The sequence below is a fragment of the Nothobranchius furzeri genome, chromosome 14 (genome assembly GCF_043380555.1).
Source record: "Nothobranchius furzeri strain GRZ-AD chromosome 14, NfurGRZ-RIMD1, whole genome shotgun sequence".
NCBI lineage: Eukaryota > Metazoa > Chordata > Actinopteri > Cyprinodontiformes > Nothobranchiidae > Nothobranchius > Nothobranchius furzeri.
In genome coordinates this window covers 19,974,817-20,000,750 of record NC_091754.1, presented here as the reverse complement: position 1 = coordinate 20,000,750, position 25,934 = coordinate 19,974,817, and the positions used below count along the sequence as shown (strand labels likewise).

The following is a 25,934-nucleotide window of genomic DNA, read 5'->3' as shown; positions in this document are numbered from 1 at the left end:
AACCATGACGGTGACGCAATGAGGCTGACTCGCCGCTCGACGAGGAGGAGCCGACCAATGAGAAAGTAATCCAATAAGCACCTCGCCAATCCAATCAGAAGCAGGGAAAGTGAGGGCTGCGCTCAGCCGCGACCTGGGCAGCAAGGTAGATTGACGCTGTGAGAGAATTTCTGGTCAACTTGTTCAAAATGTTTCCAGTCACGTTAATGCTGCAGATGGAGGAGCTACAGTAAGTTAATCTCATAGGTGGGTGATGAGAAAGCATCTTAAAGTTTAATCAGTAATGCTTACTGAAGCTGATCATTGCAATAATGATCTATTGCAGAGCAAAATAGTTTGCATGAACACATTTATTGCACATTCAAGGAAAAAGGAAAAGGCTGCAACACACATTTTGCAGAAAAAAGTCTGTGAATTTCTGCTGAAATCAAGATTTTAGACTCTCAGCCCTCTGATTTGTTGGATTATTTGTGTATTATTTGTCCTGGGTCACTTTGCTCCAACCTTTGATAAACTAGTTAAAACTTGCTGGAATTGCCTTGATCTCACCTAGGCCTATATCAGGCGTAGACACCATATCTATTCAAAGCATTTTTTGTTTCCTAATTCAATCTGGGATTGCCATGACGACCTGGGGTGAATTTCCCCCACAGGGTTACATCAGATGTCGGCCGCATGAGAGACTCTTTTGGAAAACTTCAAAGAGCCGTGAATTCCTATATTTGTGCTTATTTGCTCTGCTTTTTATAAGATAAAACCGAATCACTGCCTCATCTTTTTATTGAATTAAGTCAGTTGCCATACTTGAAATAGTTCAAAAGCTCTGAGTTTCTCTCCCCTGTGAGGAAAGAACCAGAGGTTTCGCAGTGCCGTTTTCTGTTTTTCTGACCATCTGCTGAGATTTGTTCAAAGAGAATTCAGCAGAATTATATAATTATATTACTGAGTTACCGTGAGTTTCCAGTGTTCTCCTCCCATGTGAAATAACTTTTAAGGTCAAATGACTTAGGATTGTTTGAGAGTTATTTTCCTGGTTTTTGTATCATTTTGTTGGAGGTTGTCTGCCTGCTTTCTTTGTTTCTGGCTGGCACAACTGAATGAAAACCATGAAACTCTTTAAAACCAAGGCCTTATTGTTCTTGTTTTAAAGCGTACACGTTCTTGGTTTTGGCTTTGTTTCCTTTCATTAGGAGTCCCCACTTGTACTTTTGTTTTTTGCACTTTTTCACCACCTGGTTCCAGGGGCGGCGTTAGGCCCGGCTACTTGGGCTGAAGCCCCGGATGTTTAATGGAAAGCCCCAGATCTAAATCGCGGAAGTAACATGCAGTACCAAAGTCCAACAGAGAGGGAGCAGCTGGCAGTAGTTTTTATACAGCTTGCCTGAGCCTCCACCACTGAAGAAGAAGCCCTTCAGCAGCCGGCTTCTTCTGCAGTCTCTGCCTGAAACGCATGAGTGAAGATGGACATAAGGACGTTTTTTAGACCAAAAGTACGGCAAGTTCTTGAATCACCTGCTGATTTAAATCAGGTGTGTTGAAACATCTATAACATGCAGTGTGGTTAAGGGTTTCTGATTTAGGCATGAGCATTTTTATGTAGCCTTGCAATCCCTAAAAGATTTTCACAATAAAATGCACAATGTTGAAAGACTTAGGCTGCACTTGGAAATATCTTTGTAGCATAGCAGCTGATGGAAGAAATATATTGAGCCATGATCCGTCCTAACCCGGAAATAACAGATTTGCTGTGAGTGCTTGATTAATCCAGACACAGCCTTTCATCAATTGTGTGTGTGTGTTCTATAATACTGTCTCCTCTAACGCTCTGTTAGAGCATGACATTTAGATTTGTTGTTTACATTTTCCACACATGGTGTAACAAAATGAACTTGTTAGGGCATCAAGTTGTTTTGCATTTTAGAAACTTTAATAACAATCATAAAATGCGTCTATGTTTGTGATTTTTCAAATGTTTGTCATCTACTTCACATGCTTAGCTTAACGAATCACAAAATTAAAGTTTATGTTTCATTTTGCAGGTGAATCAGAGGTCAGCACCAGGACACGGTAGTAAGCAAACAGGAACAGTAAGAGGATGAACAACTTCATTTAGACTGAACCTATAGATTTGCTGTGTAATTCCATTTAAGCACTTTATATTCACTGTTCTGCTGAAGGTAACCATTATCTTTTTTATTATTTAATTCTCCAAATCCTCATATGAATGCTACAGCAGCCCAGTCAAACTTCTACAGCTTGTGCTCTAAAATCCCTGTCAAGGAGAGGATAGCGTGTAAATGAGATTATACTGATGACCTGAAAGGGATCGGGTGGCCTCCACGTATCAACTAAAATCATCTTAACACACTGAACTAAATCTATAGCACTACTTCCCCTTGGTGACCAACATAGTTGCATCACATAGTTACAACTACTAATCTTCCCAAAATAAACCGGTGATTGCTAGGAGTTATATTTACTGTAAGGAGCAAGAAAATGCTGTCGTTTTGCATTTGTTTTAGTTCAAAAAACATCTCCATTTAGCAGCTTAATCTAAAATGTCCTGTTGGAATCCTGCATGCCATTCTAAATGATCTACTCTTCTGACCATTTTTGTACTATTAAAGAGATAGTTAGCATCTTTTTCATATTTTTTAATCTTTTTCTTGAGCCAGTGTGTGCTAAAATTACCCTTTACATGGTTAATGAAATGTCACTCAGACCTTTATGCTGTCTGTGACCAGAATACCGCATTTGCAACTTCAGAGTGCCACTGAAACCTGTTGGATTTATGGGAAAAAAAACATACCTGGAGCTGCAGTCTGCTTCCAGCACATGTTCTACATGTTTCATTTTAGGGATAAACTGCTCCTGTAGACACTAATGAAGGCTGGGGAGAGATTTCAGCTCTCAGATTAAAGTGTTAAGAAAAAAAATAACACACAGTTAGTAAATACGTTTTGCTGTCTGTTCTAACTGGCACGAGGGGGTGCTAAAAGCAAGCCAAAACTGCCTAGTTCCCCTTTAATGCATTTATTAGCCTGGCAAGCCATCCCATATATCATACCCAATCACACAAATTCTACAGTTGCCTTTCAAACTGTCTGCATACAATTGGGTGGCATTAGGGCCAATCAGAGCAATGAAAAATGTTATGTACTCAACCCTGATCCTAATCCCATGCACAATGGGAAGACAAAAATACATAATTTTTCTAAATCAATAACGTTAGTATCTCTATCTGCTCATAGAAATCATGTCTCAAAGAAATGCACATGTCTAAATAGTCTACAATTGACACCAAAACTGTTTCAAACAAGCTCTGTACCTGAGCTGACACAATCTTTGTTGTTGCAGCTCTAGCATTAGGTGCACCTAACAAACATTGAGCACTTTGATTGGCAAGACACATAAGTGTTTGGGCCAATGGGAGACCTGCTGGGGGAAAATAATTTGCTACTGCAACAGTTGGTCTAGATCTCTACTTTAAAAAAATCTCTTAAAACAAAAATTGAATTCTTTCAAGGCACATGAAGTAAAAATGGCATCATGTGGTCAAATCTGGGTACTGCAGTCCATGTTTTAAAACAAACAAATGACTCTCCCCCTCCTGTTCCGTGAGTTTTATGTATGTTACCGCCCAGCACTAGAAAATTCTAGAAAACAAGTGAAGACGAGTCATGCAAAGTAAGCTGATAATTAGGTAAATACATTTCACTGTAATATCAAGTTTTTGCTAATTTGAAAAAGTAGCTTGAATATTTTTAGAGCTGAATGTGTTTCTAATTCACCGTTAGCATTTTTAGCTCAACGTTAGCCGTTAGCCTTCTTTACCCGATATTAGAGTAAAACAAAAAGATGCAGTGGCTTCTTAAGGGTACAAGAAATAACTTCTGGGTCGACTCCTTTATCTGGTATCGGCTCGTTTAACAACTCTGGATCTTTTTGTCGGCAAGTGTCAAATTACAAGCATTGGTGCAGCAGCATTAGACTCGGCAACCCTGCAGGCTGACAGATCAAAGACTACATCCCTCTTTGGCCTTTTTAAAAGGAGAAAAACTGGCCTCCACCTGACTGACAAGGACATCTTCTATAACTGAGACATTAGACTGTTTTGTGATGATTTCACTATAAAATTTGTACATTTAAATAAAGCATTTCACTATAAAATTTGTACATTTAAATAAAGTATAACCATGTAACAAACATGCAAGAATGTTGCCTGGATAAAAATATTTCTTACAAATTACAACAAGCAGATCTGGGCCCCATGAAAGATGTTAGAACACCATGCAGTATTAGACTTAAGCAGAACCACAGGCCTACATTAAATCTGAAAATGAAGAAAGGAAACAACAAAACTTAAAATTTTATTGCACCAATATAAGCAATTTAATAAGTGATCCAGTCTGACAGTATGACATTATCAGAAATTTTCTTGTTCAATGGAAAGTACAGAATGATGTCTAATCTAAAAAAATTATTTATCACTGAAAAATATTTCTTGCTGAAAAATAGGACACAAATATCGAAAACAAACATGATTTCCACCAATTTACTCATGTATATTATATACCTTTAACGATACAAATAAAATTATTCCAAGAATATTTTAGTAACTCTGCACACCAGGTGCTGAAAAATATGCAAGATTGTAAAGTTGAAACAGAATAATAAAAAAACAACCTGAGACCATTTTAATAAGCCAATTCATTTATGATCCACATTTTGTAGGTTTAAAGTTCAGGAGCAACAATATGATTTTTCCCCAGTTATTTTAAAAGTAATCCAACTTAAACCTCATTTAAAAAATGCCAATCAAATCCTAATTTTTGTCATAATAATTAAAGGTGCATTATGCAGAAATGAAGTAAAAATGATATCATGTGGTAAAGTTTGGTTACGGTACCCACTTTAAACAACTCCGGAGCTTTTTGCCCGTCGTCATCAAATTATAATTGTCGGCGCAGCAGTGTTAGCTCCCAGATGTGGCCCTGGAGATTAGGTTGGTACCAGAGGGGTAATATGTGGCAGGGTGAGCGCCCTGGCTACTTGGCCTCGGGGATATCCCTTTGGCTGACTGGTTAGCATGAATGACTCTCACCCGGCAGTCTGGGGATGGGATCCCGCCCTCGTTTCTCCACCTTGCCAAACTTCCAAAATAATTGAAACATCAGACTCTTTTGGGATTTTCTCACTGTAAAATTCTCACTATATTCTTACATACTGCACCTTTAAAACCAAGTTCCTAAACCCGATGAAATAAGACTTTTAAGACAAAAACATTTTGTCACAGCTGCTGTAAACTTTGACTTAATCTTGTTGCATTAAATACCAAGCGATGTGCCAGCATTAGCTGTGATAATCAGACAACAAATCTAAGATAATTTAGAAACTGATACACTGGATAAGCCACACTGCTGCACAGGTACACTTTTTCAGTTATACATCCACTTTTTACACTTTGTCCAAAACCACCTTGCTCTCACAACCTCTGTTTCCTCACAATTTACAAATATATACATAGTTTACTTTCCTTTTCTCACCTGCACGGTTCCCTTTTTAAAATCACATAACTGCATGACCTTCAGCTAAACACTTTCTCATTTGTATCAACAAACTTCCTTCTCTTTTACCATTAAAGCATCCGTGGTTCTTCTTAGAATGTATTTAACTAAACTCTGTCTGTGGGAGATGATATTTCAAAGGACACTTCTGGGAACAGCCTTTCTGTGTTGGTGTTTGGGAGATGAAGGGGCGTTGTCTCGAGGTGGCCACTGTGGTTTTGTTAGCTGAATATCTTCCTCCATTTTAAAGGCTTTCTTGGGTGGATCGCCCTGCGGGGGCCAAACTACTAATATTTTGTTGCTGTGTGGTTTGCTTTCATTAAATGTTTTTGTTATTTCACCTCTGTGGATTCTGTCTACTGAATTTCTGCTGCTCATGGAATATTTTTGTTCGAGGGTGTCATCTAAGGGAATGGATCTGCCGCTTCCTGTGGGAGGTTTCTGTCCAAGACTGTTGCTGTGATTCCCTGTGGATTTGAGGAGTTGTCTGTAATGGGGCAGGCAGTACAAATGTCCATGGAGAGAGACGTAGTTTCCCAGGCTGCAAAATAAATAAGTAAAAAAAAAAAAATCTTTAAACTGTTTAAACAATAATGACCAGCACAGAAGTTGAGATGTCACATGAAAAGACAAGTTGATGGATGTTTTTTTACCTTAACTTGTTGTTGCAGTGTTCACAGCAGAAACAGGATTTATGGTACTTTTTTTTGTCTACTATCACAGCATCCATCGGATAAGCTCTCCTCCGGCACATAGTGCAAAGCTCCCACTTCGGGACTCGAGCCTGTGCCCCCAAAGACATAAAGTGCAAATCAGTCTTGAGCAATTTAAGCAACATTTTTGAGATGCAACTCCAGTTCAAGTCCAGGTAAAAAAAAGCAAAGCAGCAGGTTTCACAGCGGATTGAATTTACATATTTTTTTATTAGTGATACAAATACATGTATGAAATCTCTTTTTTCATTAGTGAAACATGCAAATTTATTAATGCATCTCTCAAACACACCGTGGAAGAAGACTGAGGCCCTGCACTGCACTGTCTAATGAGCCATTCCCATCTGTACCGGGTCGGCCCGGGCCGGGTAGCGTAGGTTGTTTACATATCTGGGTGGCCTGGTATTTTTCCGGGCCAACCAAGGCTCATTCTCAGCTCTCTTCTCGAGGGGGTCTGCTTCAGGCCGACCAGGGCCAACACACCCACTGCTGACAGAAAATTCACACCTTCCATTAGAGCAAGCCTCTGATTGGTGTGTAGAATCAGCCCACATGGGCTTAAGACAAGGATGTGTGGAATCAACCGGGCCAGGCTGGGGCCGACTGGGGCTACCCGGCCCGGGCCGACCCGGTACAGATGGGAATAGCCCATTAGAAGCCTGTCTTGTTTTACACATTTAGGTTTAAAGAGGTCAAATCAAGAGAAGCACTGGAACATGGCAGCACATAGAACATTGGCCTGTGTCAATCTGACCTTCAGCAAGAAAAATATTGTGGCATTTAAGCTAGACAAATGGACTTTCATGCCGTTTTTGTTATAGCTAACAATGCTTTCAGAGCTAATGCTATAGCCTACACTGGTTGAATTGTAAGCAAATACAGTAATAGTTTGCACCAGCAGAGATGGTCTGATACAACAGATTGAATCTCAAACTAGGCAAAGTAAAATAACAACGAAGTGGTGCAATTTGCAGTGGGGAGTCTTAATCTTTTAAATATTTTAGCTTCACTCAATTGCAAAGCAAAATGTCGTGGGTCATAATTTGTGTGTTCAATAGCTATAAGATAAGCTCCAAAAGCAAAACAACGAAGCAGATTTGGGCCAACGCACCTGGTTGCCTCATACATTCTGGAGACTTCCTCCAAGTGGTGGCAAAATGCAATTACTAAAATGTGTTCTCCAAGGTTTTTACATAGTTTTATTATACAACAGCTTGCACAAACATCACTTTTCTTACAACAGAAAACACACTCATCCATGCTGTCAGTTTTCTGCCGTTTCATGCTGTGAACTTTTTACCCGAGGAGGCCTTCTCCATCTGACGTGACTCAGCTTGTGACGTTGCCTCCTCTGACACCGTGTACCCAAGATTCTTGAAAACCACCTCGCTTTCTGTCCATGTTTTGTGGAAATTTCTCAGTAACTGTTCAGTAGCGTCTTCATCATACGTTTCTGTTCCCTTGGCAGCTTTTCTTTTCACCACATCGGCATAAGAAAATGGGACTTGCTGGGTTGAGATGCTTTCAGAGTGTTGAGTGAAAGCAGTCAGTGTTCCGGTGACCTTGTTACCAAATTCATCAACATTTGAGAAATGCTCTGTGATGGTTTTGGTTTCGGAGAAGGGGCCTGGCGGTGCAGGAACAGTTTCTGCCTTGTTTTTCTGAAACGGGAGAGGGGTGCTCTGCCTTGAGCCTCTTTTTGACTCACCTGGACTTTCCGGCTTTGAAGTGTCTGCTGCTGTTTCACTCAGACTCGATAAAAACTCCTCCTGATCCTTTTCCTCCACTTTGAATGAAGATATTTGCTCACCCAATTTAAAAACATCTTTAAGAGCCTGAATGTTAAAAGACGGCTTTTCCTTTTGTAGGATGTTTGTTCTTTCCTCATCACAATCTGCGCTCTCGGTGCCGCCGTGAACACGCTCAGCGAGTTTCTCCTCTGGGAATTCAAATTTGTTTACAAGACCAGACAAGTCTTCCCTGAGAGGTTCATCTTTTTCTTTGTTCTTACTGTCATCTTCACATAGCTCTATCTCAGGGCCCAATCGCTCTGTTATAGTGATGGGTTCTTTACGCACATAAACCTTATTCCTTTCAGCTTTCTGTGCTTCTTCAAAGAAATTCCTCTTTTCTTTGACAGATGCAGCAGATGGTTCAAAATCATCCGGATCTTCAGCAGGATCTGACTCGTTTTGGTCTTGTGTCATGTGATTGTTTGAACTACTCGGTGTACTGTTTAGCTCCAGCACATGGAATTCATTTACCCTGGTGTCAATCCTCTGAGTGTTAGTCAAAGTCTCTGAAGCATCTAATGTCTGGGAATCAATTTTGATTTGCCGGTGGAACGTTGTAGGAGATTCCACAATCTCCGATTTCTTTTCTGGAATTTGATTGGAGAGTATTGGTGGTGGGGTGACGACCCGCGACAGTTTCATAGTTGTGTCTTTAAGCCGAGCCAGATTCTCCGCCTTATCAAAAGTTGGAGAAGGTGTGATTCTCGTGATGCGTGACGTTGGGGTGTCGCACCTGCGCGGCGGCGGTGTTGGAGGTGTGGGAGGCCTGTGCAGCAGCGTGGGGGACGGAGTGACTCTCTGGGGGGAGTCTGTTCTCCGCATGGACTCGATGGTGATAAATGTTGGAGAAGGAGGCCGCACCCTGAGTGAAGGCGACGGAGCTCGAAGGTCAACCGATTTGCAAAAACTCATCTCCTCCTTCCTGATTTCGTGTGAGGTTGTTTTCTGAATTTGTGTCTCAATTTTGGTCGAACCAATGCTAATCTTGGATATTCTGGTTGCTTCTCCAAATGCTTTCTCAGAACCCAGCTCCCATTCATGCTCATCTATTGTTTCATTTGACAAAGGCACCACATTTTCTTCTGCAAGTGTCCTCTCATTTGAAATAATGTCTTTGTTTTTCTGAGCATCGCTTTCTGCAACACTTTGCTTCATCTCACGTTTGCTTTCAGGAGTCAGCAGCCAGTCTGGCAGCGAGTTCAGCAGACCTTTCACAGATTTAGACTCCGTCTTCTCTAAAGTACTTTCTATCTCTGTGATTTGAGAGATTAACACTTGGACCTCTTGTGCCTGAGGTTCCTTTGTTCTTTCTGTGGTGGATTTTACGAGTTCATTTAGTTCTGGCATGGCTGTCATTGTAATTGGGGCATCCCTGATTTCTTTTGGTTGTTCCTCTGTGCTCTGCTGAGTAACCGTCCCTTCTTTTTTTTGAGTTTCCCTCTCTAGCTTTTGAAAGTGTCTTTCCTGGTGGGAATTCTGATCATCCTTTCTATCAGCGGTTTTAACGTCTCCTCTTATTTGCTCTTCTTTGAAGCTTTTTTGAAGTTGTTTGACTGCAGTTGTTTCCTGGTTTTGTTGGATTGTTTCAGATGTTTCTTTCTTGGCCTCTTTTGTTTCTATCTTTGAATCCGACAGGGTTTCTTTAGGCGGACCTTGCTGTGCACCCCCTTTAGACTTTTTAGATTTCTTTTTCTTCTTTGCTGGAGTCGGGGTCCCTGGTTGGTTGTCAGCATTGCTTGCGGGAGGCGCTGGAGTAACTTTGTTTATCTCCTGTTTTGTCTTTGCAGCTTCCTTCACTTCTACTTTCAAATCTTGGGAAACGCTCTTTTTCTCACTCTCAGTAGACACTTTTATCTCTGCTTGCTTCTCTTGTTTGCTGCCATTCTTTTTCATCTTCTGTTTGCCCGATTTCCCATTTGTATTGAGAGTTGTCTTCTCTGTTTGAGTAGGCTCTTTAGAAACAGTTCCTTGTCCATTGGAGGAAGCGTGTGTTTTCTCCTTGTCATCTCTAGGTGATTTAGATGCATTTTCGTGTTTATCAGTTTTTCTCGGAAAATTGTTGGGTTTTGTTTCTGTTTCAGGTACTTTTTGGTGATGAATGTCATCTTCATCTTTTGATTTGCTTGAGTCTTTTGTTTTATGACTTTTAGACTCTTTCTTTGCAGCATCAGTGACTGAAATCAGCACTTCTTCAGAGAGGCCAGGCTGAGCTGATTGTTTGGATGAAATAGAAAGCGCTTCCTGTGTGCTGATTTGCATGCGTTGTTTAACAGCAGAGACGGATGACGTCTTTTGAACGGCAACAACTCTTGTCTCGTTTGTTAGGATTTGCTGTTTTGCAGAAGAAATGGCCGTAGATTCTGCAGCGATTTTCTTATTGCTTTGGGTGTTATTTGAGGCCACAGCCTGCTTGGAAAAATCGCACAATGAAGTGTCCAAATGAGCACCTGCTGTTACTGTTTCATCCCCTTCCTGTGCGATTCCTGCGGTGCTGTAAATCGAATGCTCTTTATTAGAAAGCATTTCAAGAGCAGCACTGACGGAGTCGTGCATGAAGGTGGGAGATGGGGTAGTTGGAGGTGTGTTTTCCTCCTTTAGATTCCGGAACTTCTCTTCAGCTTTTATTAACGGTGTGTTGAATTTACTGCTTTTCCCTCTCATTGAGGGAGGAGGGGAAGGTGGGGGAGTAAATTTCACTGGAGTGATGTAAACCTTCTTCAAAGGCTGTGGTGATTCGGACGATAGAAGCGGGATTTCATGCAGAATGGTTTTAGATACATCTGTAGTTGTTTTAAGATGATTTAGGTCAACTTCCACTTTTTTCTCTGTTAATTCAACTTTTGTCTCCAGCTTTGGAACTTGGTGCAAAACTGGAGCTTTAACTTTCTTGACTGTCATTTTCGTTGCTTTCATTGGTTGAGCTGGCATACTCTCCAGCTCTTGTTGGGATGGAGGAGGTGGGAGAAAGTCCTGCTCACCTGTTAGAGGTGGCGGTGGGGGAGGAAGGAGATCAGCATATGTATCAACAGAGGCAGGAAGAGGACTGGGAGGTGGAGGAGGAAGAAGGTCAGTGTCTGTCATCGGTGGAGGTGGAGGTGGGAGAGGCAGATCAGGCTCTGGTGCTTGTGACTTGAATGTGTAATAATCAGTTTTGACCTTGGTTTTTCCCATTTTCATCCCCTTTGGGTTGGATTTCAGATTGCGAAACTCTGTTTTTACAGTCTTGATGCCGTGGTTTTGGGTGATGGTTTTGTGCTCCACCACCGTTGATTTCTTAGCAGATGTCTCTAGAGAACATACATTTATTTGGACATCAGTTTCGTTTGTGATGGAGTGATTTTCATTAGTTGCAGCCTGTTTAGCTGTTTTTATCTTTTGTATGTTCCTTTGTCCGTCAGGCTTCATGTTTTTCGCTGAAGGACCCTGCTTAACTTTAACTCTTCGGTACGCTCCATGTTTGATTTTGGAAGCTTCACGTTGGGCCGTTTCCAAAAGTGATTTAATAGTGCCTTTAACGTCACCCTTTATCACTTCTTCTTTCTCCATCTGGGTCTGCTCCTGTGTATCATACAATGACTTGATTGACATTTTGATGTCACCCTTTATGTCACCCTCGAGGCTCAGGCTCTGCTGCATCGTCGGCGAGGGTGGAGACTCCATGAAGAGCTGAATCGTCCCTTTTACATCTCCTTGAACATCTATTTCCTGTTGATACTTTCTCCTCTCAGTGGAGGCATCTTGTAGATTTAGCATTGCTGTTTGAATGTCCCCTTTCACAATTTCTTCCTTTTCAAATTCCTTCACAGTTTTCGTTGCCAGTTCGAGGGATTTTAGTGTGGCCTTCACATCTCCGGGAACCAAATCCTCAACAGCAGCTTCGACTCTCGATGTTGCTGATTTCTCAAGAGATCTTAGAGCCCCTCTGATGTTTCCTGGAATTATGTCCGGCTTTTCCACCTCCTTGTAACTTCTCTGAGCCTTCTCCAAACACAGCAGAGCTTTCGGGATGTTGCCTTTCACCACCTCCTCCTTTTCCACTGTAACTGTCTGCTTCACTGAGTCAGACAAAGAGTTCAAAGCAGCCCTTAAATCTCCTTTGACTATCTCCTCTTTTTGGATTCTTTCCAGTGAGACCGTTGGCTCGGACATGAAAACTTTCAGTGCATTGTGGACATCTCCCGGGATAACATCCTCTACTGTGCGCTCAATTTGCGATTGATTGCGACTCAGGATGGATTTAGTGCCCTTGATGTCTCCTCCAATGATCTGCTCTCTTTTTGCTGCATCAAGTGTCTCAGGAGTGTCCTCAGGGTCTAATTGGAGCTGTTTAAGATAGTCAAGCGCCCCAGATTCAATGCATGTTGAGTAAAAATTAACATTTCCTTTTTCAGTGTCATCCACCTTTATTTTCAGAGCCTCGTCTGGCTTGTCTGAGCTTGACAGCCTTTCAAGAGCGCTCTTTATGTTTCCTTTTACAATTTTTTCCCTTTCAACATTAACATTCTCATGTTTATGCAAAAGGGAATATATTGTCATCTGCACATCTCCTTTTTCATCTTCCTGGATGAGTATCCCCTGTTTTGCTGATCCACGCTCATTGAAGAGGTTTGTAAGAGCGTCTTGGATATCGCCACGCAGTATTTCCTCTTTTTCAACATTGCTAGCTCTTTCTTGGCTGAATAGTTGTTGCACTGTTGAGCTGATATTTCCCTTCTCCTCCGAATCAATGACTATATGCTGCTCCTTTTGTTCGTGTCTATCCAGGAGGTTCATCATTATTGTCTGCAGATCTCCCCTGATAATTTCTTCCCGTTGAATCTCTGGAGCCTCCTTATTCATTAGCTTGTACTTTGCCATTCTTATATCACCAATTTCATCAGCCTCAATTAGTATTCCCTTTGACTTCACCATTTTCTGACTATAAAGTTCCTCAAGAGTTCCCTTGATGCTTTTGCCCAATATTTCAGTCTTTTCTATTATAGTCTCATTAAAGTCATTTAATGGTGTGGTTTCAAAGAGCCATGTTGTTGTCTTCACATCCGCTTTGGGAATCTCCTTTGGATTAAGAGTTGTGTTCTCATCCTCTTCTGACTCTTTAATGTGGTCAAGAGGAGTTTTCTCAAAGAGCCAGACTGATTGTTTGACATCTCCCTTTGCCACATCCTCCTTTTTAACCGTTTCAATAAGATTTTCAGAGCTCATGCTTCTTATTTGATCAATGGACTGGGTTTCAAATCTCCATTTTGCTGTCCTGACGTCACCTTTTTGAATTTCACTGACATTAACTGTCCGAACAGATGCCTCTGACGTGGCGTCAGCCTCAAAACGCTGTTTATTCACTCTAACGTTGCCTCTTTGGATATCCTCCACTGTTTTTATTAAAGGCTTGCTTTCATCAGCAATCTTGTCGAGAGGTTGTGTCTCAAATTTCCACTTAGCAGACATGACATCTCCCTTTTGCATGTCCTGTTGTGTTACGGATTTGATTACGTAAACTTCGTCGGTGTCTTTGATGGCATCGAGTGGCTTGGTTTCAAACAACCATCGCGTTCCAACGACATCTCCCTGTTTTACCTCCTCGCTTGTGACAGTTGTGACCTCGTGGTAATGGCCTTCTTTGTCCTGAATGGCATAAAGAGGCAGGGTTTCAAACATCATCGTATAATTTCTCACGTCGCCTTTCTCGTCCTCATCGCAGACGATTTTTTGGATCTTCATCCCTTCTGTTTCAGAGGAAACCTCATGGATTTTATCCAAGGAAAAAGTCTCAAAAATAAACCGACTCTTGTCCACGTCTCCTCTTTGCACATCATTCACAGTGCGGTTAATCATATCTTTCTCTTCACTGTCATGTATAGTGTCAATGGACTGGTTCTCAAAAAGCCATTTGCAGTTTACAACATTCCCTCTTTGTATGTCCTCATTCTGAACTCTCTTGAGCTTTTGCATCACTTCCTCAGATGTAGAAGACATGATATCAAACGTTTGGTTCTCAAAAATATACTTTTTCCGTGACACATCTCCAGACTCAATGTCTATCTCTGTGACGCGTTTATAAGACCCTTTCTCTTCCCCAGATAGGTCCTCCAGATTCTCAGTTTCAAAGAGAAAACAGGCCGTTTTCACATCCTTTCCTCTGATCTCCTCGTCATTTAAAGTCCGTGTTTGCAAAACTGTTTCTGTTTCTTCATGGATCGCATCTAGTGCTTGCGTCTCAAACAGCCACGTGCAGGTTTTGACATCTCCCTTGCGTATTTCCTCAGATTCGCCTTTGCCTTTTAACTCCACTCTTTCATACAGGATGTCCATTGGTTTCGTTTCAAACAGCCACTTACAGGTTTTCACATCCCCCTTCACAACATCAAGGTTTTTAGTCATTCCCACAGTTTCTTCTTCTTCAATATTGCTGAAGTACTTGATAGCATCAAGAGGCTGCGTTTCGAAGAGCCACTTAGCAGTTTTAACGTCTCCAGATTCTACTTCTTGCTTTGATATACCCTTTATAATCTGGTACTTTTCAATACCATCATCAAACTGATCAATTGGCCGTGTTTCAAACATCCATTTGTAGGTCTTTACATCCCCTTTCACAACCTCCTCACGACGCACAGTTTTAACTTCGTGGAAATGTCCAGAGCTGTCTTGCATGGCATACAGTGATGAGGACTCAAACAGGTTCTTATTTGACTCAACAGAACCTGATGTAATACCCTCAATGTGAATCTTTTGAGATTCTACATTAGTGTTTAAATGTGTGCTCTCAAAGATTTGCTTGTAATTTGACACATCCACTTTATCAATTTCTTCCAAATCAATTGTTCGTACAATTTCTTTCTTTTCCTCTCTAATTTCCTCCAGCGGTTGGCTTTCAAATAGCCACTTTTGATGCCTAACATCCCCTCTCTCCTCATTAAGATCAAATGTTTTCTTTAATTTGCCCACTTCTGCCAACTCCTTCATGTCTTCACCCGGAACCATTTCAAAGTATTCTCTGGCCGATCTCACATTACCCGCAATGACTTCTTCTTTTGTTGAAGGACGGGTGTTTGAATCGTCTTTTAACGTATCCATCGGCTGTGTCTCAAACATCCAACAGTTCCTGCGAACATCTGCCCTGCAGCTTGTGCCATCCTCCTGTGTGAGGTCTTCACTGACATTTATCGTACGGATTATATCTTTCTTCTCCTCTCTTATTTGCTCCAGAGGTTGACTCTCAAAGCGCCATTTTTGGTGTCTCACATCCCCTTTCACTTCTTCACCTTCTGATGCCTTCTTTAGTTTTCCGACCTCGGGGCAAATTTTCCTGGCTGTTTGAGGGCTGCTTTCAAAAAAGTCTCTTGCCGATCTAACGTTGCCCCCAATAACGTCTTCAATAGACTGAAGTCTGGCGTTGGAGTCATCCTTAAGAGAATCAGCTGGCTGTGTTTCAAAAATCAAGCAGTGTTTACGCACATCGGCTCTGACGATCTCGTTAGTCTCCATTTGTAAATTTTTCCATTCACTGAGAGAACTTAAAGTCTTTATCTCAAAAAGCCATCTGCCCCAGTCTCCTTTACTGTTGTCCTCCATGGAAAGACTACACACAAGTTTCAAAGGAGCAAACTCCCCGTTTGCCAAATCTAGGGGTTGGGTATCAAAAAGCCACCGTGAAGCAATTGAGTTTTCCAATTCTGTTTCAATTTTGCGCACAGACTTTATTTCCAGCATCTGGCCCGATTGCCCCATGATGGCACACCTAAACTGAGTGTCAAATGTACTTGTTATAGTTTTAAAATCTCCAGTAATTTCCTCTAACTCTGACCGTAGGTTCAGAAGGTGGCTCTCATCAGTGGTCTCAGTGTGGCCAAGACCTTCCATGAATTTATTCTCTATCATGCAAATAGTAGCATTTCCATCCTCTTCAGTAAACACAACCTCTTTTGTTAAATCCTCCTCCTTGTGCATTTTGTTCAGAGTGTCCATAGTTTGGGTCTCAAACAGCCATGCTGCAGCACGGACATCACCCTTGTCAAATTTGTTGAATTTGTTTCTATATTCTGTTGAGTTGGTCTTCAGTGAGCCCAGCTCATCTATTGACTTAGTCTCAAACATCAGTGCTGTGCGTCTCACATCTCTTCCAACAATTATTTCCTGTTCGGTTATTTTCTTGCCGTCTCCATCCTCATCGGGAGTTTCGTCTTTAATGGCATCCAGTGGTTTATTTTCAAACATCCAGCGCATAGCTTGTACTTCCCCTGGAAGAATCTCCTCCCATTCCTCATATTCCTCATCATTCATTTCGTCGGGGCTGCCGCCATCATCCTCGTACGTGTATTCCTGGTTGTCTGCTTGGTTGTTCTCACCTTCACCGTATTCACAGTAGACCTCTTTCTCAATATTTTTACGAACCTCTGGATGAATGTGTTTGTAAAGACGTTTCAGCTCAGACATACTCTGCTGCTTAAAGTAAGCTTCTCTGTTGAATGGTTGTCTGGGCGGGTTTACCGGCTCTGGAGGCTCGTGTGAGTAATGGCCTGCTGGACTATTTTCACTGTCTGATGGCATTTGTAATAAGTCTGGAGGAGGGGGTGGAAGATACTCAGAGTCCTCAGCTGGAGGGGGTGGAAAGTCTTCATCCATCACTGTGACTACGCCTTGTGTTGCTTCACTAGTGAATTCTTTGTGTCCTTCACTGGTCCCTGTGTTGCTTTGAGTCACATTTGAGGACCACTTAGATTGACTGATGTTGCGTCCAATCTTTGTGAGGAACAAAAAATATTTTTTGTATAAATGAATCGAAAACCTGTTCATCACATTTGAATGAGTGTGGCAGGTTAACCAACAATCAACATAGCAGAATGTTCTGAGAAGGTTTAGTCCGACTTGTATTTTCCCTGCCCTCTTTTCAGCAGCAATAAACTTAATCTCCAATTGAACATCAGTAAAAATATTTGAAATTTCAGCTCAGGAACACAAAAGTGTGTAATAGTCTAGTAGGTGAACGACAGGAAATTGTGTTAACATCACGTTTAGTCTCTCTGAGACATTACTTTACTTTACATTACTTTAACTTTATTATTTACCAGTTATTTAAGAGGGTTCAGACTTTTTTAGTGGGTTTCTGTGGAGAGGTTACAAACAGACAGTAGCTACCCTGCAGTGGACAGCTGTTAAAAAATCTCAATTTGTACATCCATGAATATTTTTTATGCGTTCATTCCATGTGTCTCTTCTAACTGCATTACTTTTATTTATTTATTTTTAACACAGAAAGGAGTAGTTTAACGTTTTTTTGCTGACGTTTCGACTACTGCTACAGTCTTCTTCAGAGCTCACCAGAGAAGGAACGGAGAAGGAAGTGGCGGCGAGCTCTGAAAAGACTGCAGTAGTAGTCGAAACATCAGCAAAAACAGGTAAAAACTCCTTTCTGTGTTAAAAAGAAAGAACCAAGTAATACATCCATGAATATTTATAGATCTTTTCATTGTTCTTAAGTAATGAACTGGGAGTTTTTATCCTAGTTTACATGTACGTTAACTCTCAAATGAAGTTTGTTCCACTCTGCTGTGGTAGTTGACGACCTGCGCTCTTTTGTGTCAGCATTCTACCAGTTGGCTTATAGACCCTTTTACTACCTACGTCATCAAAAGTTGCGCGAGCAGCCTGGCAACGAGAGTGAAGGCTTCCTCATTCACACTCGATACTAAAACAGAGTTTTAAACCCTTTGTTTTGAAGTTCTGAGCACATGAAAATGTCGGGTTGTTGCGTGTATGGAGGCCAGAATCGCTTCTCTTCAAGCAGTGGACTGAAACTTTACAGAATTCCGAAGGGAGCACATCCATTTCAACAGAATCCGAGGTGTCTGTGGCTGCAGGCCATCAAAAGGAATCAATGAAAACTGGAGTGAAAACACGATCCGAAATGCTCGAGTTTGTAGCGCCTATTTTATATCAGGTAAGGTAATTATGTACTAAGATTACACCAGAAAGCTGGTGAACGTGTGTTCTATTAATTAAAGTAAGTTGCGTTAGCTGGTTTGCAAATGAAATTAACATTTCATTCTAATTCATCTGTATTTTCCCACTGCATATTAGTATAAACTGTATTTCTCTAAAAATTAACACGGTTGTAGTCTGAGCACGCCAAAAAAAGAAACCTATGCTATACTCACCCTGCCATGCAGGTACGTAGTTCTCTGGTTTGTTTACTATGACCCAAGCCTCGTACATAGCAGTCTTGTGTCCTTGTCTTTGGCTAGGAAGGACTTCTGCCGTCAAGACGCAAAACTCAGAGTCTATGTCGTGATATTTTACTTTCTGTACGTGGCCACAGACAATATAGTTGTATGCATCTAACGATTTGTATGCCCGTAGCTTCTCACGTGTGTACTTACTGGGCCTCTCCACTAAAAACGTATTTATATATCGGGCCACTGGATATCTGGCCACGCACCTACATCTTCCACCCATTCCGTAATGCCACAGGGATCCGGGAGTCTGTTGCCATTCGTTAGAGTTTAATAATATAACATTCAAGATTTGCCGGTGATAACCCCGCAGCGTAGCTTGATAAAGCCCGACACAACGCCATTCTCTGTTGCCAAGCTGCGCGCGCATTCTTGCTGACGTCATATTGTTTACAAACAGTAAAAGGGTCTATAGCAACACAAATAGTAAACAAACACTGGCGGGAGTGAAGCAGATGGAGTAAAGAAAGGATCTGCACAAAGGCCGATGGAATGGACAACAACAAAGCTAAAGCACAGCTTGTTTGGTACGTACTGTACTGTTTGATGGTGATACACGTGGCAATTTGTGGAAGTGACATTATCAGAAGTCCACTTATTCAGTCTCGTCACTTCTGGATGTAACCAGTACCAGCTCAACGGAGCTGTTTACATGCAGATGAAGTCAGGTTCATTCCCACTGCATTTTCTGGTTACTTAAGCACAATTAGAACCAGCTCATCTTAAGCAACACTAACGCGTTTGCATGCATCCTCACTTCTTCAGTTACCGTGTGGTACGCTGGTGCTACCACCAGGAACGAGAAGAGGCAGCAGCATGTCATGCACTCTGCTGAGAAGGTCATTGGCCTCAAACTCCCCTCCATAGGACCTGTAGACCTCCAGGACATTGAGGCGTGCAGGTCAGATCACAGCTGACCCATCTCACCCTGTCTGGATACAGTCTCTTCGACTCGCTCCCATCTGGCAAGAGGTTCCGATCCATTCGGACCAGAACCTCTCTCCACAAAAACAGTTTCTTCCCCTCTGCTGTCAGACTCCTGAAGGACAATCGTAGACCTGCCCACTCCAGCTGCTTTGTTTTAGTCACATGACCCTAGTGTTGTGTTAGCAACCGAATGCTATTGCCATTTCATTGTGTTTATTTCTTAATTCTAATTTTGCTTATCATTTATTTTTTCTTGCACCAAGTACCACAGCAGTTTCCTAATGTTGTGATTCTTGCACAAATGGCAATAACACTTTTCTGTTCTCATTCTGATTCTATTTCTTTTAAAGAAAAGACGCCAGTCTATGTGGGGCAATAGTCTGGTTTTCTGATGCACATGTAAACACACTGAGTCTCTCATCCAATGTTTAAGAAAGCAGTGGGTATTTTCATGAAAGTTGCCAAAGTGTTCCCAAAATACTGATCTGAGTACTTGTGTGAAGCATAAATAATGAGGTGCAGCAATCACATGAACTAGCATAAAAATTCTAATATTTTCGGAAGTCAAACTTCTATTAGCTTCCCTTTACTGTGAAATGTTCTTCCCAATTTTTCTTCCGTCTGCTGCAGGTTAGACACTAGCTACTCACAACCACACCACCAAAAATCCAGTCTGTTTCATAGAGATGTCACAGATGAGACACAGAATAATAAATAACACAGGCAAAAGAGTTACCTTCATTGGTTTTTGAGAAGCAGCTTCTTCTATTGTTCTTTCAAAGTGATCTCTTAGCTCTTTAGTGGTGTACCTGGGAATCTCCTCTTCTAAAAGAAAGCACAGCAACAACAACAAAAGCCAAGTTTAAAAGAGCAAAGCGGGTACAATCATTCTTCAATCCTAGTGAAGATAAGTGGTGAATGAGGGTGATGTAAGAATGTTTCTCATAATTTTCTACCTGCTTCATTTTCATAACTGGATACCAAGGCGTTGCCACCGCTTGTCACCTGTGTGCGTTTTAAAAGGAAATGTTAAAAAAAGAAATGTTGCTGTATAATCCTCAATGTGTTGAATAAAAGTATACCATAGTTTCTTGGAAATGTAGCTGTTGACTGCCTGGGATGACCTGCCTGCTGCCACCTGACACCGTCACCTCTGAGGTTGACATTTCCTGTGAGGACAAGAGTGTTTGTCAAACCCAAAAATGTACATGCGTCACACTGAACACAACTCAAATGGCTCAAGCCCCCACATTGTTTACACTCTCTTTATGGCCACTAATTTGCATTTACTTCAGTCCAATTTCCTGTGCCAGTCAAAACGTAGCCATGCACAAGAGAACGCCATGCAGAGGAGATGCTGGACCAAATTGCTCACTGCACATTCAAACGACTGATCACAGATGGAGGCAAAATGACAAAGAATGTTCCAATCTGTTCACTCATGCTGTTTTGTTGCTAAATTAGCAGATAAAAAGTTATTTTATCATGTTTTCTTAACTTTCTGTTTGCAGGCTTGCAAGTCTACAAATGCTGCCTCGGGTGCAACAAGAGAAGCAAACCTCACTGTTTTTTATATTTTTACCTGCATAATTCCCATGCATTTAAATATGGAATGCCAAATGTTAGAATAGAGCAGAATCCAGCCCAGGTCCTGACAAAATGTTACCAGTTATCCCTCTCAGGCACTTTGTGGGCTCCTAACGAAGCTAAATGCTGTGAAATTTGTACCTGTTGTGTTCTGTGGTGGAAATGAAACTGAGTTACATTTTGGGATGTTGCCGTTTCCTGGCTTTGAAATAGTTTCCTCACGCTTGCAAATCCCCCAGGCAGAGAACAGACGTCTGACTCCTCCATGACCTAATGAAGCAGGAAGCATCATTATCTACCTCCACTTCTACACGACCTGAAATCAAATGCTCGATAATTGCACCTTTTTTGAATGGGCATGCATGCAGTGCAGGCTGCTGCATGGAGAATTGTTTTTCTACTGTGGATTAATTTCAGAACGTGATAAGAGTTGCTGGAAGCTTTTCTTAAACATGTGGTTTACTCATTTATTTAACACATTTGCAGCAGAGCCCTGCACTGAAGCCCTAGGCCCGCGGGTCGACCCAGCCCGACGGCCCGAGGGCCGGGCTTCGGGCCAGCGACTGTGTAATTACCTCGGACACGGGCCGGACCGGGCCGGGCACCTTTATTTTTAATCAAATTCATTAAAAAAAAAAACACTTAAACGCAGCAGCATCTGCCTGCTTTTCACGCACCGTCAGCTCAGTTAAGGTCTGTGTGGTTTATAAACGCACCCATATAAACGAATTCTCAAACTGCTGATTGAAACATGTGCCCCTTTTCTAATATGCCATTTTATGTCCACTTTGATGTCAGAAACCATTCGTTTATTCTCATGAAAACGGCAGCATTCTATTTTTTCTGTGAATAAATTCGCTCTGCAGTAAAAAAAAAATACAGCTGTCATTGCTGGGGGTTTTTCTAACTGGAGAGCGCATTTTCAGAGCGGCAGATTAAATTTACAAACGCTTTATTAATTGGGAAAGTTCTGAAAATGTGCTCGCAGTTAGAAAATTAGAATGCTGCTTGTTTTTCTAATTGCACAAGAGTGCATTTTCAGAGCAGATTAAATTTACAAACGCATCCAATTAATATAGTGTTCGTAAATTTCATCTGCCGTTCGAAAAATATGCTCTGTTAGAAAAAATAAAGCTGCATTGATGCTGTTTTTCTTTATTTTCTTTTCTTTTTCTTTCTGTTTTTTTTTTACTGCAGAACGCTTCCCACGGATAATTAGAATGCGGAGCATTCTATCACGCTAAAACATTATGAAAGGTTAAAAAAAAGTCGGGCTCGGGTCGGGCCAGAGAATCCTGAAAACCTTCTCGGACCGGGTCGGGCTGGGGCTCCACCCCCTCGGGCCGGGCCGGACACGGGCTCAGATTTTAGGCCCGTGCAGGGCTCTAATTTGCAGTATTCTTTAGTGTAATTCAATGCCTTATGAGTCATTAAAAAAACTATGATGCTCCAGTTCTGAGATGCAGAAGTTTGCTGGTGCAGACGTAGGCTGAAAACAGCAGGATTACTCATTATTATTATTATTATTATTGATATGCACACACCTAGCTTCTGATTGGCTAACAGAGCGTGTTCAGCCATGTTGCAAAGTCACAATCACATAGACACACTCTGCTCTCTTTCTTCTCTGCAAAACACTTTTTAAAAAGCCTTCCCGTGGGTGGGAATGAGCCAAGATAGGTGAGACCATGAATGCAAATTCTCAGTGTGACATCACATTGTGAGGATTTTCAAATCCTAGCATTTCACCATCTATTTTGTATCAGAAGCTAACGCAGGAGATAGGTGTAGACTAGTGTTCAGCCTGCATGAAAAACTCAGAGCGACCAATTATAATCAGAAATAATCATTAAAACTTGTTTTTTTAGTCAGCCACTCCTATAAATAAATCAAGCAATAATGTCCGTTTAATTCCATTTCATTTAGAATACAATGACACAACACCTTTTTATTTGTGTCACACGAAAATAGAACAAATAAAGCTGATAACTATGAATAGCAATGAAAAGTTGAGGTTTTGCTGCAGGTTGCTTTTTCAGGTTGCTGGAATTGATGCAATGCTAATTCATGCAGAAGTCAAAGTACCCCGCTGGGGATGGTGTTGTCTGCTCGCTTGGAGACAGCTGCCCGGTACATGGCCTCGCAGTTAGCCAGTGGGATGACGTCTGAGGCTGCAGAGTGAATCCTGATTCCTCTGGCTTCAAACTTTCAGGATGTCCAGCCCTGGTTTAACCTGTGCTGCCTGCAGCTGAGGCACAAAAAGCCAACAGTTGGAGGAAATGTGTTTTTGAATCTATATTTTTAAGAGCCAGCTCTCTGTACACTACTGTTTAATTAGCACGTTCAAGGGAAAGCACAGCTGACGGTGTCAGTTCACTGTCATAAAACTAAAATGATCACAGAGAAACTCATGTAAAATTCATTCAGCTTCTGATTACTAACTAAAAGCACAACAGCACCAATCTATCAGTTAGAAAATCTCTAACTGAGTGATATCAGAGTCGCTGTGATGCAGGAGGCGCTAACACGCACAATGTTCCCCTGAAACATCATTTAGATCAATCACACGCCTGCATGTGTCCTGACATTTAGTTTCTCTAAGGGTTTGTGGAATTCATTCAAAAGGTTGTAAACAACTAAAGTCAGCAGGGATTTTTGATGCGTGCATTCGGAGGGTAAATATTTAGTCAGTCATAAAAGATGTGAATGCTGTCTCCAATTATAGTTTTTACCTTCAAGGATTCATGCATGCTTCAGTAGTCTTCAGACTTTTGATCATTTTAAGTATTTAAGAAGTTTGTGATGTTCTTTTGGGTAATCACTTATTATTGCCCAGTTCATAGATAATATTTTATTCCCAAATAAGAGCAAATATGGAGTATTTCTTTAATATTTGACCCTTAAGACAAATTTATTTCAATTGTCTGAAAAGAGAACTGAGCGATCATCCCTGCGGATTCTACCGGCAGCAAGCCCTATTTATCTATTCCAGGAATTTAAAGTATTCACTCCCCAGTTCTATTTAACATGAAATGTGCTGATGCACAGAAACTGACATTTACATTCAGACTCTCATGTCTAGAGAAAGACTAAATATTCCCGTAATACCAAAAGGAATTTCTCCTGCAAAACATGAAAAAGAAAATATCTTTAAAACACCAAGAATTCATTCAATAAATTATCTGTACTCATCTTTAAATGATTAGTGGCAGAAATTAGCATTTTTAATCAGAAAATATATTGTTAAACTCTTTAAATTCAGCACAGAACCAAAGTCAGTGATACTCTAGTAGGCCCATAAATTTGATTTAATATATAACGTTATATGGTTGTGAGCCCGCTAATCATACTAATTCAAGCTTATTTAATTTCGCTCTAATTGCCCTACTTGGAGTAAATTTTTGCACCGACACATAAATCTGTGGATGACTTGTAGGAACTACGCATTTCAGTCGAATCCCTCAACAAGCTCGAGCTATCGCATGATGTGTCAGGTTGGGTTGAGAGCTCGAATAACAAGAAAGTGAATTTATCTCGGCGCCATGCACTTGCGAAAATAAATCAAGCCTATTTTAGACTTTACCATGGTGGGTCGTGTTTCTCTGTGAATTACAGAGGAAAGCTGGGAGGTCAAGGTTTTACTTTCTCCAAAAAGCGCTCAGAAAACTTGTGCTGATAACCTTCTGCTTGAGTCTAAATTTTCAATTACTCTTTAGATTTTTTTGTTTGGTGACCCAGCACTGAGGAGATTAAGCTGCTTGACAGCTAGCAGAAATGGCCTTTGTACAAATAGCTTTCTTTGTTTGGAATGGCTGAACAGAATGAATCTAATCTCTCCTCGAGCCAAAAGTTCACCCAATTTAGCATTTTAGTCACAGCTTGATTTATGTTTTACCTCCAAATCCTTTAAAATGAGAAAACGTGCGCCAGTATCAAGGATTCAGACATAGCCCTTTAATCTTGTCTCCCTGCAAATGATATAATTCATCTTTATTCAAAGTCATTAACATAAAAATTGAACCTCAAGGCCAAAATCTTTTTTCGAATGTTTGCAAACTTTGCAGATCTGTGACAAACAGCACTCTGAAAGTGTTGATTACCTACCAGGAAAGATGCTGATTTAAAAAAACAAATTCAGAAAGTAGAATCCCACTTTAAGGCCGCTGTTCCAGCAGGGTCTATCCAAGCCAAAATCCCAAATCCCAGACAGGGATGGAGACCAGCTCCAGTGTTATGCGTTCACCTCTGTCCATCGAGCAGACAGTGACAGCTGATTTTATTTTAGACCCTCCGCCCACTTGCACAAGATGGTCCTAGGGTGTTTCTTCCTTCTTTTTTTAGGAAGTATGCCTCCGATGTCCAGTCCCAAGAAAATCCATACAGAGATTCTTCCTCTGACTCCTTTACAGACGGTTGTATAGTTAAATCAGGTTACGCTAGTTTCATCATCACATCTTGACTCCAGCGCATACCAGCCAAACTCCAGCAGCTGCTGCCGCCTGTCACGATAAAACTACAAGCACATACCATCCCAAAACAAATATTCTGAGAATCTACCATCAACCTACAGGCTCCTGGTAACCCTCGAAGCAGAAGAAACTGCAAGTCAAGCAGGTGCAAATACACGAGACATTAAAGGGTGTTTTATGTATGTTGAGCCCGTGCCTTTGCAGCTGGTCTGAGCTGGGATCGGTGATGTAATGCCATGTGTTTGGGAGTTAGGAGGGCTGTAAATACAAGAGACACCTCTTAAGTGTGGAGAAGCGGGCTGCTCGTCTTGTTTAGCCAAGCTGCAGACGGAGGCGCCAGTCTGGCTCTGGTATCTCCTGGAAGGTGGGTCAGAGTTTGGAGAGCAGGCGTGTGTGCCAGGCATCCGGCACGGCCCCGATCACCCAAGGCAAGTGTACCTCATACCTGCATTTCAAATGACCACCTCTGAGGAGAAGCTCTAGAGTTTTGGACTTTGGTGTTTGGGATTCATGTCATGACTTCTGTCTCGTTTGAACAGAACTTAATTAGCTCAACAGCTTTTACATCTGCTTTGCTTTCCTGTTTCAAAATATGCTAATAAACACATTTCATCTGCGCAACATGCAAGCTTTTTATAGGTGTGAAAAACTA

The 25,934-nt window shown here is 41.4% G+C and overlaps 1 protein-coding gene across 5 annotated transcripts; it reads right to left on the bottom strand.

The window, feature by feature from the left end:
- Window positions 1-5,908: 5,908 nt before the first annotated feature.
- xirp2b (xin actin binding repeat containing 2b) lies at window positions 5,909-25,143 on the bottom strand. Of its 5 annotated transcripts, XM_054746960.2 has the most exons (10): window positions 24,918-25,059; window positions 24,709-24,781; window positions 22,899-23,061; window positions 20,955-21,083; window positions 20,309-20,395; window positions 20,183-20,231; window positions 19,963-20,051; window positions 7,581-16,809; window positions 6,221-6,351; window positions 5,909-6,108 (listed from the first exon to the last, which is right to left on the bottom strand). In XM_054746960.2, exons 3-9 carry the CDS (start codon window positions 22,947-22,949, stop codon window positions 6,260-6,262), a joined length of 9,726 nt encoding a protein of 3,241 aa, XP_054602935.1. In that variant the 5' UTR covers window positions 22,950-23,061; window positions 24,709-24,781; window positions 24,918-25,059; the 3' UTR covers window positions 5,909-6,108; window positions 6,221-6,259. The 5 variants fall into 5 exon arrangements, with proteins under 5 accessions (XP_054602935.1, XP_015822033.1, XP_015822034.1 ...); XM_015966547.3 differs by lacking the exon at window positions 24,709-24,781 and having other exon boundaries at window positions 24,918-25,143; XM_015966548.3 differs by lacking the exon at window positions 24,709-24,781 and having other exon boundaries at window positions 20,991-21,083; window positions 24,918-25,143.
- Window positions 25,144-25,934: the final 791 nt, after the last annotated feature.